The following is a 20,167-nucleotide window of genomic DNA, read 5'->3' on the forward strand; positions in this document are numbered from 1 at the left end:
TCATTTCACCTTACTTTTTTATATTTCAGAGTTGTAATTTGTTCGTACATATACAGTTGTCACGATGTTAGTTCTTGCTGTTGGTTTCCCCAAAACGGGAACAAAATCTCTTGGAGTTGCTTTAGCGAAGCTTGGCTATAAGACGTACGACTACGACAAAACTTTGTACTATCTTGGAAAGGAATGGATGAAAATTGTCGAACATGGTGGAACAAAAGATGATTTTTATAAGATGTACAAGGACGTGGATGCGAGTGTTGATGGACCAACGTCGCATTTTTGGCACGAGATACTGGAAGCCTTCCCTGATACAAAGGTTAATATAAAATAAGGTACTATCATCAAGTACTAAGATGGCGGACGCCGGAACGTAGTATGTGTACCAGGCTAGGCTTAGGCCATAATTGTATTCCAATTTTCCTTATTTTAGTTCTATTATGAGTCCGGGGACTAGCCAAGTGACTCCCGTAGTGTTTGTATCTAAAATTATGGCCTAGCCCTAACCTGGTACACATACTACGTCCCGGTGTCCGCCATCTTGGTACGCATACTTCAGGAGCAGCCAAAATAAAACAAATGATGATGCTTTGTACTGTTTTTACATTACGTTTCATTAAAGATATGTATATATGTCATGGGGTTTATTTTTATTTTGTTTGCTTCATAAACCACGTGAATGAAATTTTATTACTAGCTGATATAATAAAACAACAAGGGAACAATGCGCAAATATTTGAGGGTCATACAAAGTAAAGGTCATATAAAACTGTTTCCTGAAGTAAAATAAAACACTAATATTTCAGTTGAAATTTCGGGTCCATTCGGCGAAAAAGAAAAGCGATTTTTTCACAATAACAATTCTCCATAAGAAATACTTGACCTCCAATAAACAATGCTTGCTGAACGTGGAGCAATTTAGTGATAAATAAGGACAAAATAAGAAAAAAATATCGATTCACCGATAGCCGTATGCGGTACGGTAGCTTACCAGTATCTGATATTCGTTTGCGGAACGGTTCTTTCTTGTCATATAAGAACTCAATTCATTTCCTCTTATCAAATAAAAAAAGAGATAGGCTACAAAATTTATGTTGTTTATATCAGAACTGTAACGAAAAGATGAGAGCGTAATTCAAAGAGCGTACGGTACCTTACCACTGTTGCTGTACGGGAACGGTTCTTCTCTGGGATATAAAAACTCAATTCAATTTGCTCTTATCAAAATTAACAAATACGGTAGGCTAGATTTGCTAGAAAACCTACATTTGACATTACTGCAATAGTAAGATCGCGAAAGGAATGGGTCAATTTCACTGTGGTCCGGTAACTGAGCAGTACCGTTCCTGCAGGTTCGATCACGCAACCGCTTGAAATAAATCTCAAAGCAGTGTTCCCATGAGTAAATTTAAGAACAGCGAAATTTTGAATGCAATATCAGATCTCATAGGATTCATAGGAAATTTAGGAATAAATAAAAGTAATGGCCTTCTGGAAAAAAATCGAACTTTAACCACTGAAAATTTCGAAGCAATTGGTCTAATATTCGAAGAGAAAAGCGACGAAGGAGACGATCATGACGAAGGAGAAGAATAATAACAAGAACAACAACATAATATTGAAACGATCGTTATGTCCACTAAGTGTCCAATAACACAATAGATCCAAGTATCTTACCACATTATAATAGATTATTTGATCGGTTGGTATTACGCGAGACAACCTACCTTTCCTTGCTCTATGCCTTTGCGTAGATGGATTCGTATGCCTATAACGCAAGGATGCTGTAGCAAGAATTAGGATGACTATTATATTTAATTCAAGAATCTTGCTGCACACTGACACAAACGTATTACTGTATTACGTATTAAATATTATTTGATAAAGTAGTATTCTGTCAAACATCTGAATGCGCTAATCTTATTGACTCTTCATGAAAATATTTTGAAAGAATAAAGAAACAATGATTATTCATTACTTTTTCATCCCGTTGATTGCTTTATTTTGTATAGATTGTATTTATGGTGAAAGACAGCGAAGAAAATTGGTGGAAAAGTTTTGAAAAAACATGCAAGAGAATGCAACGGAATTATTTATTCCGTCTATTCACATTCTTGTCTCCAACGGCGAATGCATTCCGTCATCAGCTTCATTGTGTATGTGAGTATAAATTAAATAATAGCAATTCAGATTTAATTATTTTCTATATTAATTTTTTGTAACTTTTTGTTTTTTGAGGTACCATCACAGCATATAGGTGTATCTTGGATAAGTAGAAACATATTAATTGACAACTATGATGTAACGTAATGGCTTTATGATACCATTATTACGCTGACATTATAGAAGAAAAAATTTCCCGAAATAGAAAAAATTTGTACTGCAGTTGTGCGGAATGATCCCGCTCTGTAATTTATGTGGGACTTATGTACCAATTACAAAATGTAATAACTTTGATTGGCTCATGTTAATTTTTAATTTAAAATTATTGATTTTCTTTTTTTTTGCGATAAATTACTTTATAGGAAATTTATAGGAAAGGACAGAGACAAAATTTTTGTGACAACTTTGGTACGTGTCAGTATAATCCATATTTGCGTTTTTACAATGCAATATATATATTTTTTATCTACTATTCTAATCATTGAGATCTGCTGTATTTCAGCTCGTGTGACACTTGGAACTCAGAATGAATCGTTTTTCAAAGTATTTGCAGATGTCAATCCAACTATAGCTAAACAGCGATACCGAAACCACAACGCTAATGTACTCATGGTGAGTGAACGGAATTCGGACTGAGTAATACTAATGCTCTTCTGGGAAGGGTTTATACCTGTGTAAGATACATTTGGAATTGACGTTTTCGTTTGCAGCAGATATAAATACTCAATACAAGATGTTTATCATTATTCATCGTTAGTTGTTCATGCCACTGCAGTCAGATAGCCTTCACAATTGACGCCAGGTACTCCTCTCTTGAACAAGTTGCATCAAAGTGATGCGACACTTTTTCTCTATGCTGTCTCTCCATCCTCTTCTTTGTATTCTTTTCCTTTGGAGTCAATTCTGTTGGGATTTTGGCCCATTTTGTATTTGCCATTCTGGCAAGATGTCCTACCCACCGGCCTTTCTTTTAAGTATATCTTCAACTCCAGTTCTTCTCCTTACTTCTTCATTTCTGATGCGATAATTTTGCAATAATCAAGGTGGACCTTGTAGAAGCTTGACGGGGTGTGACCTTATGCACCCTGCTTGCTACACAAAGACGAAGGGCGCTGAACCGTGCGCCAATATTTTCCAGTCTAAACGCTCTAGTAGTCTATCCCAATACAGCAATATCAGTCTATGTTCGGTCCAGACAATCCTCTCCAAATTATCCCTGCCTTATAATTGAGATAAACAAGCTGAAGTCCACAAGCCCACAATACACAACTTCAAACACAGGAGAATTGTAATATGTCGTGGAAATATCAAGCACTTGCTCAGCATAAATTATAAAATCGAGATGTCAGATGGAGCCAAATAGATCACGGAAACAGATGACGAATACAGATAGATTGAGTTGAGATGGAGAGAAAAAGAGAGAGGTTTTTTAAAGAAAACAAAATACACTATAAATACTATGAATTTGCCGCATAAATAACCAACATGCAATCAAATTATATCGCTTACCGACTGTTTTTAGCCAAGGTCAACAATATATCAAATCTTTTATGTAACTGCAGAACACTGAAATAAACACGAACAAATAAGCACTACAGTAACAGTACTTAACCCTACAGCATTAATTGTGGCAATAAATATAATACCAACAGTATGTCATCCAAATAGGACTACTACATAACAAGCCAAATGAAATGAAATACCGAAAACTCACCAAGAATTGTTCACAAAACAATCAAAACGCAGGACAGATTCACAAATTGCAGTTCAATAATCCAGAGTTCAATGCAGCAAATTTTAAACTATTAGCAAGTTGAATAAGCATGAAACAAAGAAAACCATAATTAGCCCACTATAAATAATATGATACAGCTTTCCTAACGATAAATCGCCATAGAAGTAACGCATTGCAACAGCAAACTAGCTGTGCACATTTATAATTTCGGCTCTAACGCCAGGCGATACAATAACGATGTAAACACGCAAATTGCAGTAGACAGAAACCTTCTCGGCTCGGTCTACAGATAATAAAGAAACACATCAAATGCGAGTAATGAATTGAGACGTTTGCGACGTTGACAAACGAAAAGATGCAAACGTGTCAGCAATAAAGAAATAGACACTACCGGCGCTGGAGATCTAACATTCCCCCCCACAAATTTATGTACATAGGAAATAAATTTCAAAACACAACATGATTTCCAAGCCTCAATAGTCATTTAGTGCCTTCAACAACAAGAACTAGCTTGGTGATGGGACGCTTTACCAAGCTATTACGAATTTTAACAAGCACTGTTCGTATCAGTCCCTTCTTGTCTGGATACACATCCACGATTCTTCCCATTGCCCATCTTGATCGAGGTTGAGAATCGTCTACCACCAGGACAACATCTTCTTTCTTGAAATTTCTCTCTTTCTGAAACCACTTGTGTCGCTCAATAATCGTAGGCAGATACTCTCGAATCCATCTTCTCCAAAATTCATTTGCAAGATATTGAGATTGCGCCCATCGACGTTCAACATAACAATCATTCTTGTCAAAAACTCCAGGAGGCACATTTTGATTTGACCGAAGTAATAACAAGTGATTCGGCGTTAAAGGCTCTTCATCCCGTGGGTCAAATGTTACAGGAATAATTGGACGACTGTTCAAGCATGATTCACACTCGATCAAAGCGGTCCTAAAAACTTCATCTGTCATAGTTTGACCCTGAGTAACAGCATTGAAAATTCGACGAATTGACCGAATCATTCATTCCCATGCACCTCCATGATTTGAACCTGTAGGCGGTGATTTATGCCATGTTATCCCCTTTTGACGTAAGTATCCATGAATTTGAGAATCATTCCATATCTTCAAGGAATTTTCAAGTATTTTCTCTGCCAATACAAAATTACCAGCATTGTCCGAATATATATGAGTACAATGACCCCTTCGAGCAATAAATCGTCGGAGTGCACATATGAAAGAATCAGCAGACAAACTATTTACCACCTCGATGTGAACAGCACGAGTTGTCATACACGAGAACACACAACCCCATCTTTTCACATCACTCCTTCCCTGTCGAACAAGAAAATGTCCAAATAGATCAACACCAACATGACTGAACACTGGTTCATCCGATTTCAGTCGACAGGAAGGTAGATCTGCCATAAATTGTTTTCCAGGGCGGGCATTTCGCTTTCGACAAGAAACACAATTTCCGATGACCCTTCTTACTGCAACTCCACCTTTGATAATCCAGTACTTTTCTCTTAATGAGGTCCATGTATGACCCATACCTGAATGACCAACTTTGTTGTGATGATCCCTGATGACTAGATCCGTAAGATGTGATTTATGAGGCAATATGATGGGATGCTTTGATGAATGCATAATTGGTGCATTTTCCAAGCGTCCTCCTACTTTCATCAAACCATCTTCTAGAACAGGATTAAGTTTCAACATCCGGCGAGAGCAATCACCTTTACTGATAAATTTACCATTTAATATACATTTCATTTCTTCACGAAAGCTTTGTCTTTGAACATATTCAATAATAACTCTTTCAGCAAAGCCCAGTTCCTGCACAGTCAGTCTTGCTGGCAGTTCAGTAAGCTTGTCTATTGACTTCTTATGAGAACACAAATATTTCTTGAATCGTATGAGCCAACAAGTTGCTTTCTTCAAACGGTAGAATGTAGAAAAGAATCCTATGAACCTGTCCATGACAGAAGACTCTTCCTTTATTACAAATGCCGACTTTATTTCTGGAACTGGCTTTGGACAAAATTCAGACGGTGGATCAGGAAAACAGTCCGGCATCTTTGGCCACTTGTCTTCAGAAAGACGCAAAAACTCGGGCCCATTGATCCATCGTCCTGACTTTAAATATGCATCAACTCTAAGACCACGCGAAGCATCATCAGCTGGATTCATCTTCGTTGGAACATGGCGCCACTGTGATACATCAGTATTTCTATCAATTTTTGCTAAACGATTAGCAACAAATGTGGAGAATCGTTTCTTCGAATTTCTTATACTTTGAAGTACGGCTGTGGAATCAGTCCAGAAAGTTGAACTGCATTCATTCATCTTCAGTTCTTTCCTTAGGACAAGATTCAACTTTACAGCGAGAACTGCAGCTGTTAATTCAAGTCTGGGTATAGTTACACGAGAACATGGAGCAAGTCTTGCCTTTCCAACCAAAAATGCCACATGAATTTGGTCATTTTTATCGATTATTCGTAGATATGAAACAGCTCCATATGCTAATTCTGATCCATCAGCAAAGTGATGTAGTTCATAGGAAACAACTTTTTCAAAATCAAATGGCTGATAGCATCGCTGTATCTTCACCTGTTCTAAGCTTTGCAGTTGATGTAGCCAGTTTCGCCATTTAACAGCATCATCATCTGCAATTTCTTGATCCCATCCCAAATTTTGCTTGCAAAGTTCTTGCAACAATAACTTGGCAAGTAGCGTTATTGGAGCCGCTATACCAAGTGGGTCAAAAACAGATGCTACAATTGAAAGTATACCTCTCCTGGTATTTGGTTTGTCAGCAATATTAACCTTGAACCCAAACTCATCATTTGCCACATTCCACTGAATACCAAGAACTCGTTCTTTGACATTGCCATCAATGACATGATTTTGAACACATTTAGCTCTTTTTTCATCTGGAATCATAGACAGTAATTCATCATTATTGGTGAGCCATTTAGTCAAGTTGAATCCTCCTTTTGACATCAATTGTGTCAATTCCTTGACAATCTCTATGCCTTCATCGACCGATTCAGCAGTTGTCAAGCAGTCGTCGACATAGAAATCTTCATTAACAATTTCTGAAATTCTAGGTTTGTGTTCGTTTCCAAATTTCACCACCGTCTGTTTCAAACAAAATGCAGCACAAGACGGACTCGATGCAGCCCCAAATATATGAACTCGCATACGATGTGGAACGGGTTCCTTTGAAATGTCCCCGTCATCCCACCATAAAAACCTTAGTGCATCCGTGTCCTGAGGTGCCACTCTAACCTGGTGGAACATTGCTTCCACATCGGCCACTAATGCCACTCGTCCCCTGCGAAATCTCAAAATTACACCCACGAGTGACGATACCAAATCTGGTCCGGACATTAAGCAATCATTCAGAGACACATTTCCATATTTGGCTGCAGCATCAAAAACTACACGAACTTTTCCAGGCTTATGCTGGTTCATGACAGGAAAATGAGGAAGATACCAAACTGTATTAGACGTATCAATTTCGGCATATGAAATTCTTTTGGCATATCCTGCCTTGATATATCCTTGAATAACTTCGACATACCTTTTATGCAAATCGGAATCTCTCATCAGTCTATTTTTGAGGCTACAAAGTCTTTTCTTTGCCATCTCTTTGTTATCCGGTAGATACTGCATCCCGGTTCTCCATGGCAAAGGAAGTTGAAAATGACCACCAATATGTTTCACCGAATTTTGCATAATTTCATACACTGCTCGATCTTCTCGAGAATTTGGAATATCAAGAACTGAAGTTTCATTGCCAAAATCTGTTGTCCACAGAGTTTCAATTTCCTTTTGTGTTTCCAAATCCTTACACTTGACGAAATTGACATAATGATCAGATGTAAAATGAACTTCTCTGATATCTGATGGCGACTCAAAACTGGGTCCGAACAGCGACCAGCCAAGAACAGTCTTCACTGCCTTAGGTGCTTTCCTCGGTCCATTTCGAACACTTTGGAAACAGACGAGTTCCGCATTGTCAGCCCCAATCAGAAGATTCACTGTTCCTCCTTCCAAGATAGGCAATCTTACATCTTGAAGATGCGGCATGATTTTAAGGCACCTTTGATCGGGCGCTTTATTCGGCTTAGCAGGAATTTTTTCAACCGAGAGCACATCTGTGATTTCATGTTCAGCACCACCATCTAGCGGCGATACAACTAAACTGCCAGATATACCCTTGTATTGTATTGGCCTCTGTCCAATTGTGCGTAATGTGATATCTCTAGTATTTCCTGTTACTTCGAGATATTCCATCAAACGTTCACTACACAGAGTAACTGTAGATGCCGGATCCAGCAAGGCGTATGTTTGAGCGGTCTTTTCACCATTTCGAACATTGACCGGCACCACACATAAATAAACATCTTGCCCGATACTTTTCCCATTGCACTTTGACGACTTTGCCAATGAATATACAGCAGGTCCCTCTTCAGGCTTTTTCGATTTCTCCTGAATTTCAATAAATCTATGAAGCAGTGTGTGATGTCGATTTCCTTTACATCCATGTACTTTGCACTGACTGGCCTTCTTGCAATTACGAGCAAGATGACCATGAGACAGACACTTGAAACACAATTTCTGCTCCTTCAAAAGACTGACCTTTTCTTCATGCGATTTACTCTTGAAGTCCGGGCAGTTCCACAAATTATGCGGTTTGAGACAACATACACATCCCAAATCCCGTTTTTGATCAATGTGTTCCCTGTTGGCCTCAGCATCAATATTATAGGTTGCAGCTCTGTTTCTCCTCACACTCACAGGAATCTTTTTGTGACGAATCTCATTAAGCTTTTTCCCATACATTGAATTTTTCACATCCGCCCAATTACAAACATAATCGACCAAGTGACAATATTTTGCCTGACGACCAGTCTTTCTTTGAATTCTGAGGGCTTCATGTGGCCAGCCATCCTGAACATCTTCAGGAAGTTTAGCCATCAGCATTCCCATAGTGTCCAGGGTGTTTACATTTGCAAATTCATCAATGTCTTCTAGAGTTCCCAGGCATCGCTCCATTACTTGTGATATTTGCAATAGCTGCTCTGGCTTGTCATCACGCACACTTGGAAACTCTTTTAGAACTCTTTCACATGCACCAGCGATAATATGAGGCTGACCATATTCTTCAAACAGCCTCTGCCTAGCAAGTTTGTATCCATTCTCAGGCTTCTTGGTGAAGTATTCTAATTGTGCACGAATTCTCTCTTCACAATATTGCAACAAACACACAAGCTTCTGGCTATTTGTTTCTAGTTTCGGTGCCAGGTGGATGTCAAAATTTGTTATGAAAGACATATACTTCAAAGGATCTCCATTGAACACAGGTAACTTAGGCTTCTGAAAGAAGAATTCTTCACGTCCATGATAATGGTGATGCTGTATAACTGGAGATGATTCTCTTGTTCTCCGCTGTGAATAATGTTGTGGCCCAGATTCATAAACATAATCATTAACCGACTCACGATTTTCCTGAAGTGTCCTATATCCACGAGTCTGCACATCTGGCAACTCATTGACACTACTTTCATTTATTCGGAAAATGTGATGGTGTTCACGGCCAGCCATTCCATCTGGTTCAGCCGCAAATGAACACTCTTGAGCTATCGCACGATTCACAGGCTGAAAGTTATAGCTTTGACCATTTCCAGTTATATTTGGAACAGCATTATCATCTCTTCTCAATGGAGTCTGAGAATATGTGTGTACATTATGCGACCTTGCGAAACGTACTCGTTCATGACACGAATCAGAGGCAGCATAGCCATCATGGTTGGTATTTATTCTAGTATGTGTGGCTTCATTCTGTAGCGAAGCAGATCGACGCCTGTTCAAGGATGAAACATCAGCTTGCATTACATTTTTATGCACAGTTGTAGAAGGAATTTTATCACCAACCTGGAGTGAGTTCACCAATTTGGGTGATGAAGGTTTTTGCTCAGTACTTGCAGTCTCTTCTCTGCGGCTCGCCAATGGCACTGAAGGCTTTTTATCACTTGCCCTGCTCGTACCTGGCAACACATTAATAGGACTCAAGTTATTGAAATCTTCATCACCTTTTATTGAATCACCAGTTGATTTCGTATCCCACAATAAAAATTCCACTTCAATCAATTCCACTTTACGCTGTGCATCACGAAGCTCCATTTTACGTTTCAAAGCTTCCTCCTCTAGCTTTTCTTCCGTGTGACGAAGCTGTACAATTGCTAGATCGCGTTTCACTTTGCACTGCAATCTTCTCTTGAAGGATGCTCTCGATGTATTGTCAGAACAAATACTACCCGCATACTTTGACGATACATTTTCTGGTTGCACAGTTGAATGCGTTTTCAATTTTTCGAACCATTCCGAGATGCGTGAATCAAATTCCGATTTTTCACGCTTCAAATCATTAGTCACGGGAAAGTCAGTAATCTCTTTACCTGCACTTTCAGGAATCATGTCAATTAAAGAGATTAGCTGCTGGAACATTTCATCAACTTCTAGCCTTACTACTGACAACTTTTCAGCGTTTTCACGTTGAAGCATCAAACGTTCAGCTATCAAATACTTTTCCTGCAAAGCAGATCGCAAAATGTCCAACTGCTGCTTGGCCTTGGATTCCATTATAGCTTGAACGATGAAATTCTTGCAACCTTGAACAGTATCTTGTTAATTATCGACGTCTTGTTGCAAGACACAATAAATGAGTCGAAAACTTTTTGCACCCAGCAAAAAGGCACTAGTTGAAAAATTTTTGCACCCAGCAGAAAAGGCAATAGTCTGAACTTTTTGCAATCAGCAAAAAGGCAAAAGTCGAAAACTTGCAGAAGTCGAAAACTTTTTATGTAGAAGCTTGACGGGGTGTGACCTTATGCACCCTGCTTGCTACACAAAGACGAAGGGCGCTGAAGCGTGCGCCAATATTTTCCAGTCTAAACGCTCTAGTAGTCTATCCCAATACAGCAATATCAGTCTATGTTCGGTCCAGACAATCCTCTCCAAATTATCCCTGCCTTATAACTGAGATAAACAAGCTGAAGTCCACAAGCCCACAATACACAACTTCAAACACAGGAGAATTGTAATATGTCGTGGAAATATCAAGCACTTGCTCAGCATAAATTATAAAATCGAGATGTCAGATGGAGCCAAATAGATCACGGAAACAGATGACGAATACAGATAGATTGAGTTGAGATGGAGAGAAAAAGAGAGAGGTTTTCTAAAGAAAACAAAATACACTATAAATACTATGAATTTGCCGCATAAATAACCAACATGCAATCAAATTATATCGCTTACCGACTGTTTTTAGCCAAGGTCAACAATATATCGAATCTTTTATGTAACTGCAGAACACTGAAATAAACACGAACAAATAAGCACTACAGTAACAGTACTTAACCCTACAGCATTAATTGTGGCAATAAATATAATACCAACAGTATGTCATCCAAATAGGACTACTACATAACAAGCCAAATGAAATGAAATACCGAAAACTCACCAAGAATTGTTCACAAAACAATCAAAACGCAGGACAGATTCACAAATTGCAGTTCAATAATCCAGAGTTCAATGCAGCAAATTTTAAACTATTAGCAAGTTGAATAAGCATGAAACAAAGAAAACCATAATTAGCCCACTATAAATAATATGATACAGCTTTCCTAACGATAAATCGCCATAGAAGTAACGCATTGCAACAGCAAACTAGCTGTGCACATTTATAATTTCGGCTCTAACGCCAGGCGATACAATAACGATGTAAACACGCAAATTGCAGTAGACAGAAACCTTCTCGGCTCGGTCTACAGATAATAAAGAAACACATCAAATGCGAGTAATGAATTGAGACGTTTGCGACGTTGACAAACGAAAAGATGCAAACGTGTCAGCAATAAAGAAATAGACACTACCGGCGCTGGAGATCTAACAGACCTCTCCATACTTCTTTGGGCCACTGATAATAATTTTTTTTCGAGTTTCTGCTTCATAAGTCATTGTCGGTAAGATAACTGTGTTCATGGCTTCCCGCTTTAGGCATGCCGGTATTTTTGTGTCTTTCAGAAATTCGTTATTAAAACGATGGGGTTATTTTATTTTTCTGATGACTTCAATTATTCAAAAATAGGAGTGTACAGATTCGGACGCACGTGTCGCCCAAAAATCGAGTCCACATACAGCTATGAGGGGAACTATCAAACTCTTCGTTTATGATAATATTCATAGTAGTGAATTCATTTAACATTGGATTTTACAGAACGCTCCGAAAGATCAACTTCTTGAGTTTCATCCTCGAGAAGGTTGGGAGAAATTGTGCAAATTTCTCAACAAACCGATACCAGATGTCGCATTCCCACACAAAAACAAGAATGGTGAAGCTTTGGAAGATTTTATGGAAGAAAGTCCTGTTTTTCGAAGAATTAAAATGGAGGTCAAAATCACAACTTCACTCATATTTGTTCTGATATCTCTCGTGGCGTATTATGTGTTCACTTTATCATAATCACTCACAGTAAAGTTGCAAATCGTCTAGAAATAATTATGTTTCTCTTCATTTTATTAAACATGATTTTCTTTTTTTTTAAACGGAATTTACTTTATCATGTAGCCTTACATTTTTCTGCGAACTGATTTAGTACCAATCAATAAATATTATTGTTCGTTTGTGCAAATACCTGACAACAATTTGCCGTATGTTGAAATATCTGACTCTTCTACCACACAACAAGACAAATAAAGGATCAATAATGTTTTGTGGTTATAGTCCTCATATAAAATCAGAACCGTTGCTGATTATTTCATTTTTAATAGGCCAGCTAATTGGATGTTTGGAAATTTCAAAGCAATTGGTCCAGTAGTTAATGAGAAAATCAATTTTTCACTACAATAAGAAAAAAATGCTAACAACATTATAATAACAAAAGGATTCATAGGCTCACTTCATTTCCAATAAAAAAATACCGTGATATTCGTAGGCTGAGGCCTTGTTTTTTTTAATATGAAGAATTTCTGGCAGTTTCCTGAAATGGGTCGTCTTTCGGCGGAACAGGCGCAAAAATGTGAGATCAATTCTTTCTCTGTCGACACAAGGTGGTAGGCATCGTAGTGGCACTGTGAAGACGTCATACATTTAGGTCGAAGCAAAATTAGGAATAAACATCGAATCGCCATCGAAAACTAATGGTATTATCTGAAGAAAAATGTACTCAAAAACAATACCAAAATCTCCAACAAAGATATAGTAGGAAACTCAACAGGTTTAAGGCCTTCGTTTCCGAAATATAGTACTAATTGCATCGCTAGCTCAATTTCTACTAAATTTTCTAATGTTATTTTTGTATTTTTAGGATATACATAACCATGGCCACATTGTGAAGTATGTTCTGATTACACATGGCCAATCATGATCGTGGTTATCACGTAATCTCAAGAAGTTAATCGATAGTTAATCGACGAATATATATATTAGGCTGAAATTAATTGCCTGACTAATTAAAACTATTTGCATTTTATTATTGTATAATATAATCTCAGTAAATTAAAATTCTTCTGTGAAATGCGGTTTTTGTCTGTGCATTTTTCCTTGATTTCATAAGTATTAGAATTTTAATTAGATTACACACATAGCAATAAAAATATAATATCGAATATTTAAATTACTCCCGAAATAGTTGAGAATCTATTCAATTTTATTTCTGATATGACAATATGAATTTTTATCACGAGTCTCCACATTTCCATAACGATCTAAAATTAAATCAGTATAAGATGGTCCGTAATTTGTCTTTGCCTATCATATAGATATATATACATATTGTTCCACAAATACATGTGTGACCATGAATGACCATTATTTGGAACATCAACGTTATAGAAGCGATGTAAATTGAAACTATGATTATTATGAAATGTAAGCAGTTGTCAATCCCATCGAAAATTCTTCGACATGTATGCAGAAGATGTACATTTGTTTGTGACCCCGGTTGTTGTACAATCAGCAGGCTTGTTCATGGGGCATATTTTTCTGTCCCATCCCACATCATTCCACTGCATTCCCATTGGAATACAGTTCAATAAAGATTGTAAAATTTAGGTTTGGCGTCTCCTAACTAGGACTACATGTACAAAGAGACATGCAAAAGGGCAAAATTCATTGACTTTGTTAACTTTAGAAAATCAGAACCATTATATAACTAGCAAGAGAGCTATGCTCGAATATATGGACAAGAAATGCATAAGAAAATGTTTTACTATCAGTTCCCCGAAAATCATACGGTATCCTGAACGAACCTGAACAGCAACGGTAACTTACCAGTACCTGTATCAGGGTACCGGTAACGGTACGCGGATTGTCCTAGCTTTTCCAGGTCCAGTGAAGATGATCTATGCTACATGAAACTATTACAGCTAAATTTTGGATGAAATATCAGGTCTCATGGGATTTATAGAAAATTTAAGAATACATAAAAATTCTATTGAAAAATACAATCGTAAACCACTGAAAATTCCAAAGCAATTGGTCCAATTATTGAAGAGAAAGGTGATTTTTTTATAACGAAGAAAAATTCTAACAACAAGAATAAGAGCAACAATAAGAACAACAAAATAATAACAAAACGATCCATAAGTCCATTCCGTGTCCACTTTCTCTCTAAAATGCCGTGTCCCATGTGTCCCATGGGAAATACAAATGTGTGCTGTCCCTTCCCATCCCATGTGACGTTTTTCATGGACAAGCCCGATAATCAGAATACGTCATTAAATAACATTAGCCAGACGTTATGTGCCACAGGTATCGAGTGGTATTTCAGAACTTCGTTAAACTAAACAGAGATCGTTTATTAAATAATGTTTATACAAGCTACTAATGAGCGCTATACAAATTTTGGACAAATAATTATTAAATTCTGAAGCTACGATTTGCTGTGCATTTTTTTATTGTACAACTACATCTCCAACAAACATTAATTCATGCTTGAAAACCCTTTGATAAAATTTTCAAAATTTACGCCATCTCCAAGCAGATTTTAGTCAGATAATAGAATAAAATATATTTTGTGTGGTTCAAATATCTTACATCGGGCAAAATATTATTCTTTACGCTTTTGTGTGACCAAAGTCAGACTTTCTCACTCAGACAAACAGTTTTACATAGTTGTAAAATTCACACAACTATCAGTTTACGTTTTTATGAACTGCTTTTCTCAGAAGTCTAACTTTATTCAGATGAAACGCTGTAGAATAAAATTTGTGCAAAGTGCGATGCCAGATGTTTGAGCGACCATTTTGATTCTTGTTGCAGTTTCCTTGCTGTATATGGATCAACTAATGCGAAGGCAGAGAAAAAGCAGCAGCAGTCGAATACACGCTACTCTAATGAACTAATCAACCATATACACTTGAAATATCTTTTCCAAAAAATATAAAACATTTTTTATATATCAATAGTTTATTGATTCAAATTAATTTCATTTAATGAAATATCTCCTTCGCGAAATATTTAATGGTAATTTGACCAATTACTCGCGTCGTCAATGCCGTCTCATTTTTTACTAAATTACAATAAACTGTGATGAGTTTTGCGGTAAATCAGAAACAATCACTGGTTTAATTGTATATATATATATATATTATTACTTCAAAATCTTATAAACTTTCGGTAACTCCAGTAGGATCCGAGGCCAAACATAAGAACCAATGAAATAGAAGATAAGAAAACTTCGGCTTTTATCTTCCTAAAAGTTTTCATTTCTACTATATCTTTGGCCATTTCGCCTTTGATATTTTTATGGGGAAATGGTTCGCTAGGAACCGGAAGATTGAGAAACTTGCATAAAGGGTCCCATCCTTCTTTGCAGTTGAATACCAACAGGCGATCTTTTGGACAACACTGTTAAAAAAAATTAATTGCACATTGATTAAAAAAGATTGTATGAGAAATCTATGTAACGTAGGTTCAGCGTTGTGATTCCGGGGAATGAATCTAGCTATGTACGCTCATTGGTCGACGCTGCCGTAGTATGTGAACAAAGATGGCGGACACCGAAACATCAAATGTGTACCAGGTTAGGGTCAGGCCATAATTTTATTTCAATTTTCTATATTTTACCTTTATTACGAGTTCGGGGACTAGCCACGGGACTCCCGTAGTATTTGTACTTGAAATTATGGTCTAACCTTAACCTGATACACATACTACGTTCCGATGGCCTCCATCTTGGTTCACATACTACACTAGTACTCATTGGTCATACATTGGAATACCTTTTCGTTTTATATATTATCACATCTTTAACCTACTCAATGATTTTATTTGAACATCACAAATAAATTGGACAGTATGTCATCGTCAAATATTGTAACTATACAACTGTTTAAAATGGAGGACGAAGGATTTGAAATATATAATTGACTTTATGTAACATCAGATGCGCGCAACAATATATTTTTAATTAAGACCTTCGTTAGCATAGAAAAAAAATTGTTTCCATATCCCCATGAACCGCGTTGCATACTTGAATGTACTCACGGGAGTTATGTTCAGGGCAAATCAATTTGTCTGCTAGCAATTGAGAATCCAAACGATTCTTGTTTAATTTAAACTTGACCCCATTTAGTGGGATTCCTAAACTTTTACAGCAATTAATTTCATTCAGCAATCCATGGAAATTTGTCAAATACAATACCGGTATGTTATTTCAAAGGTACACCAAAATATTATCTTTTTATATGTAATTACAAAAATAAAACTATAACGCAGCAGATTGAAAGATACGACAACAATAAAGCTGGATGTCTTTTTGTAATTTTAATTTTGCTATACGCCACGCTATTCGATACATACCTCCTGTACAAAAGCATTGTGTCGTCTGTATGCCTGTTTCAAACATAACTCGTTAATTTTGTATCCAATCTGAAAAGTTTTTTCTGGTAGATATCCAAAACCTGGTTCAGCTGAAATGATAAACATGATTTGGCCTATAATTTGCTGCTACTCGTTTGTTACAGATGAGAAGAACAAATTTACACTCCTTGGAATTTTATGAAAATAAGCAAGTAGTATTTACATAGAATTTAAAATTGCAAATTGTAAAATTGAGGAAGTTCACCAAAAACGACCTTACTTTGGCGAGTAATATTGATAAAGTTTTCAGGGCGAACAAAGGCTCGTTATACATATATTTAAACGGATATATCACTTAGTTACGATACAATTCTATACAATTTCCAATTCAAAGTGGTTTGCTTGTTTCCATTAGTTTAAGCAGGCATTGTTATTACCAATCTCACCAAGCAATTTATTCATTTCCATAAGTTTGCGATATGATGGAGAAAGTATTTGACATAAAACTCCAATAAGCGCTTGGTTATTTTCAATTTGACCGATCATGCTTGCGCAGAACTGATCTTCATTGTCTCTAACCATTAGAATGACCTTGAAAAATGTTTGTGTATGTTTTACATACATTTAAAAAAACAATATTTGTGCATGTTAGCTGCATACTTTTTTGAAAATCAACATAATGCAATCGCTTAAGAGTTCTCATGAATTTTACCATAGAGAACAAAGGTGACGCGAATAAAACATTTAAAACATTGAACAATTTACTAGCATTATCAAGCTAGACTATAATAATTAAGCATCGATTTCCTTGAGTTGTCAGCCATTACACGAGAAAATGATCTTGTTTAATATTTTGACTGTCCATATTTTGGCCAATGCTTGGTAAATTATTGGCATAGTATATATACAAACCCTCACCACATCCTTGGAATGCAATACTTCCTAGGATATTAATTTCACAAATTAAAATAACTGTGTAGGTCTCGATATTTTTAGCGCAATATATTTATTTATCTCCCTGGTGTAACATTTCTGCTTTGAGCTTCCGCAGTTTGAAGCTTATTGGTTGTCATTCATATAGTATAGTATAGCTATAGTATAAAGCAGGGGTGGCCAACACGTCTCGAGTAGTCGATCGCGTCAGATGTTGAGTGAATTTAATAACATAACCCGAGAAATTGCCTTGAACCAGCTTCGTGCAGCGCAGTTTAAAACAAAAAGAATACAGTACCGTACATGCGCAAAATATGATACACATACACACATACAGTATTTGAGCCTGAGCAAGCTCAAGAAAGCATATTATTACCTAACAAATGATAATTTCGTCGCTGCCAAAGTTTTAAAATGAATATCGTGTTCTCGACTAAGACACAATCCTACAAAAACTTCTGCAGTATGCGAAAAGAGTAGTGTTATAAATTGTATTCGCAAGAAAACATTCGCACCCAACATGCCCAATTTTTTCTAATTCCAAGCGAGCGATGAATCGGACTTAGAGGAAATTGTGAATTATACACTGAAGTTTGAGCAGTCATGTAACATTTATGGTTTGAGAATATTTACTTATCGCTGTTTAGATACTATATATGGAAACTCGGCAAGGTTTTTTGCGAAATTTACTCCGGGTACAATTACATAATCAAATTAACAAATAAATGGAACATAAAAAATAAAAACTTTTGTGTCAATTTCATTAAAAATGCACCCGCAGAGCACCGGCAAATTTTTTCTGTGTGTGTGCAGTTATCTGTATATTCAGTACTCAATGGTTTCTGTGTATGAACTTATTACTGATCAGTCGATCGCGAGCTATTTTGAAGATTTCAGTCGATAGCGACCGAAGGCAGGTTGGCTACCCCTGGTATAAAGCATTACCAAAAAGTTAGTATTTCTGAGGCCCATTATCACACTATAGTATTCTTAGCCATGCATTACTGGTACCAAACCTGTGCATTGCAACCTGAAGCGCAAACGATATTTTGTACGTAAAATTCAGTGCTGTGAGTGCTGTGTTTAGTTGACTTACCTTGGCGTCCGGAAAAGCTTGTAATAGTTCCTCCCAGAAACAATATATAGGTAGGTCAGTTCCAGCATCAATGTCTTTAAACATAGTTTTAAGCAGGTCCAGTCCAGCTTCGTTTTTAGCTATTTTTACCCAGTTATCTCCATGCTCTTCAATATTTTCAATATAATCAAACACCTTGTAACCTAACACAGTCAAAGCCCTATTCATTGACTTCGTGCCAGTTTTAGAAAATCCGGCACAAATAACTTTCATATTGGTAGTTTGAAATTTGGTGACACTAAATACGGTCTGCTGTTTCAAAAGATAACAAGAATTGATTTATGATATAAGCTTTTCGCTTTTGCTTGCGTGTTGAAAATGCGACAGATTGAGTCATATCTTCCAACTATAAGTTAATACTATTCATTCAAATTTTTTTATTTACTCATTAAATTAGACAAATGATACCCTTTCCCTCTTTCTCCGTAGACAGATATTTATAAGAGCAAACTGAATCATATCGAAAAATCTCAGAATAAGTCTTTCACTTACGTGGTTGGGGTGTTCGCCTCATATTACTCACTTGCTAAATCTAACATACAGTACAACTGTTTGTCTTCTCTGTATCCCGAGCAGAAAGTTTAATTATTAACAAAGAATAAACAAGGAGTGAAAAGACTGTTCACTTCAAAATTTACTAAGTACATAAGTTGAAATAATTTCCGTGACTAGTACTTTTAAAGTTACACGAAGCCGTTTAATGTACGATTTATTGATAGTAATATGTTCTTGTACTGAACACTTTGCTTTATCATAATCTTGGAATAGGTTGGAAATTACTCACATATCTCAAGTTTAAAGATGGCCAGGTTAATATTCAATATTAAAAAACAAAATCATTTATTTAAATTTTATCATATTTGATTACAAATACTTTATTTTTTCCAATAATTTCAACGATTCATTTAAAAAAAATTGCTCGAATCAAACAATTGTTAATTAAACTGTTTAGCGATTGCTGTTGAAGCTTCAACTATCTTTATAATATTATTTCAAATAGTTCTTGTACTATTTTTTACATGTAAAATTTTGTACATGTTTTATATGCCACGTCATTATGACTAGACTATTTACACCAAATACCCAATTAAAATAATGTGCCGCGTTTAAAAAGTAAATTTGCATAACCTTGATGTTTGATAGTCGAAGTTTGCCAGATATATATCTAGTTTGAAACGTATGCAAGGTTCTTTTACTTTTTTTCAAACTCTAGTCTACTCTGACTAATTCTTCATTCTCATCTAAACATTTTTCCTGTTTTCAAATCCTACTTCAATGTATGGTTTCAAATATAGAGTGTTGGGAAAACGCGGACCACATCAATCTGATG

General features: G+C 36.4%; 3 protein-coding genes and 1 long non-coding RNA gene across 4 annotated transcripts; 1 reads left to right on the forward strand and 3 right to left on the reverse strand.

Annotated features, from left to right (window-relative positions):
- The first annotated feature begins 30 nt into the window (after positions 1-30).
- On the forward strand, positions 31-12,477 carry LOC120347959 (uncharacterized). Its single transcript, XM_039418071.2, has 4 exons — positions 31-316; positions 2,010-2,157; positions 2,663-2,772; positions 12,183-12,477. Exons 1-4 carry the CDS (start codon positions 65-67, stop codon positions 12,426-12,428), a joined length of 756 nt encoding a protein of 251 aa, XP_039274005.2. The 5' UTR covers positions 31-64; the 3' UTR covers positions 12,429-12,477.
- LOC120334515 (uncharacterized) lies at positions 3,659-10,543 on the reverse strand. Its single transcript, XM_078117962.1, has 2 exons — positions 3,875-10,543; positions 3,659-3,726 (listed from the first exon to the last, which is right to left on the reverse strand). Exon 1 carries the CDS (start codon positions 10,541-10,543, stop codon positions 4,913-4,915), a length of 5,631 nt encoding a protein of 1,876 aa, XP_077974088.1. The 3' UTR covers positions 3,659-3,726; positions 3,875-4,912.
- On the reverse strand, positions 10,983-11,852 carry LOC120346269 (uncharacterized). Its single transcript, XR_005569973.2, has 3 exons — positions 11,427-11,852; positions 11,222-11,278; positions 10,983-11,141 (listed from the first exon to the last, which is right to left on the reverse strand). It is a non-coding gene; the product is annotated as an uncharacterized LOC120346269 (long non-coding RNA).
- Positions 12,478-15,190: 2,713 nt separating the features above from the next.
- LOC120348015 (uncharacterized) lies at positions 15,191-19,085 on the reverse strand. The gene is made up of 4 exons (XM_039418127.2): positions 18,799-19,085; positions 17,216-17,360; positions 16,770-16,879; positions 15,191-15,815 (listed from the first exon to the last, which is right to left on the reverse strand). Exons 1-4 carry the CDS (start codon positions 19,048-19,050, stop codon positions 15,564-15,566), a joined length of 759 nt encoding a protein of 252 aa, XP_039274061.2. The 5' UTR covers positions 19,051-19,085; the 3' UTR covers positions 15,191-15,563.
- Between the last annotated feature and the right edge of the window lie 1,082 nt (positions 19,086-20,167).

This window comes from Styela clava, chromosome 11 (genome assembly GCF_964204865.1).
Source record: "Styela clava chromosome 11, kaStyClav1.hap1.2, whole genome shotgun sequence".
Classification (NCBI taxonomy): domain Eukaryota; kingdom Metazoa; phylum Chordata; class Ascidiacea; order Stolidobranchia; family Styelidae; genus Styela; species Styela clava.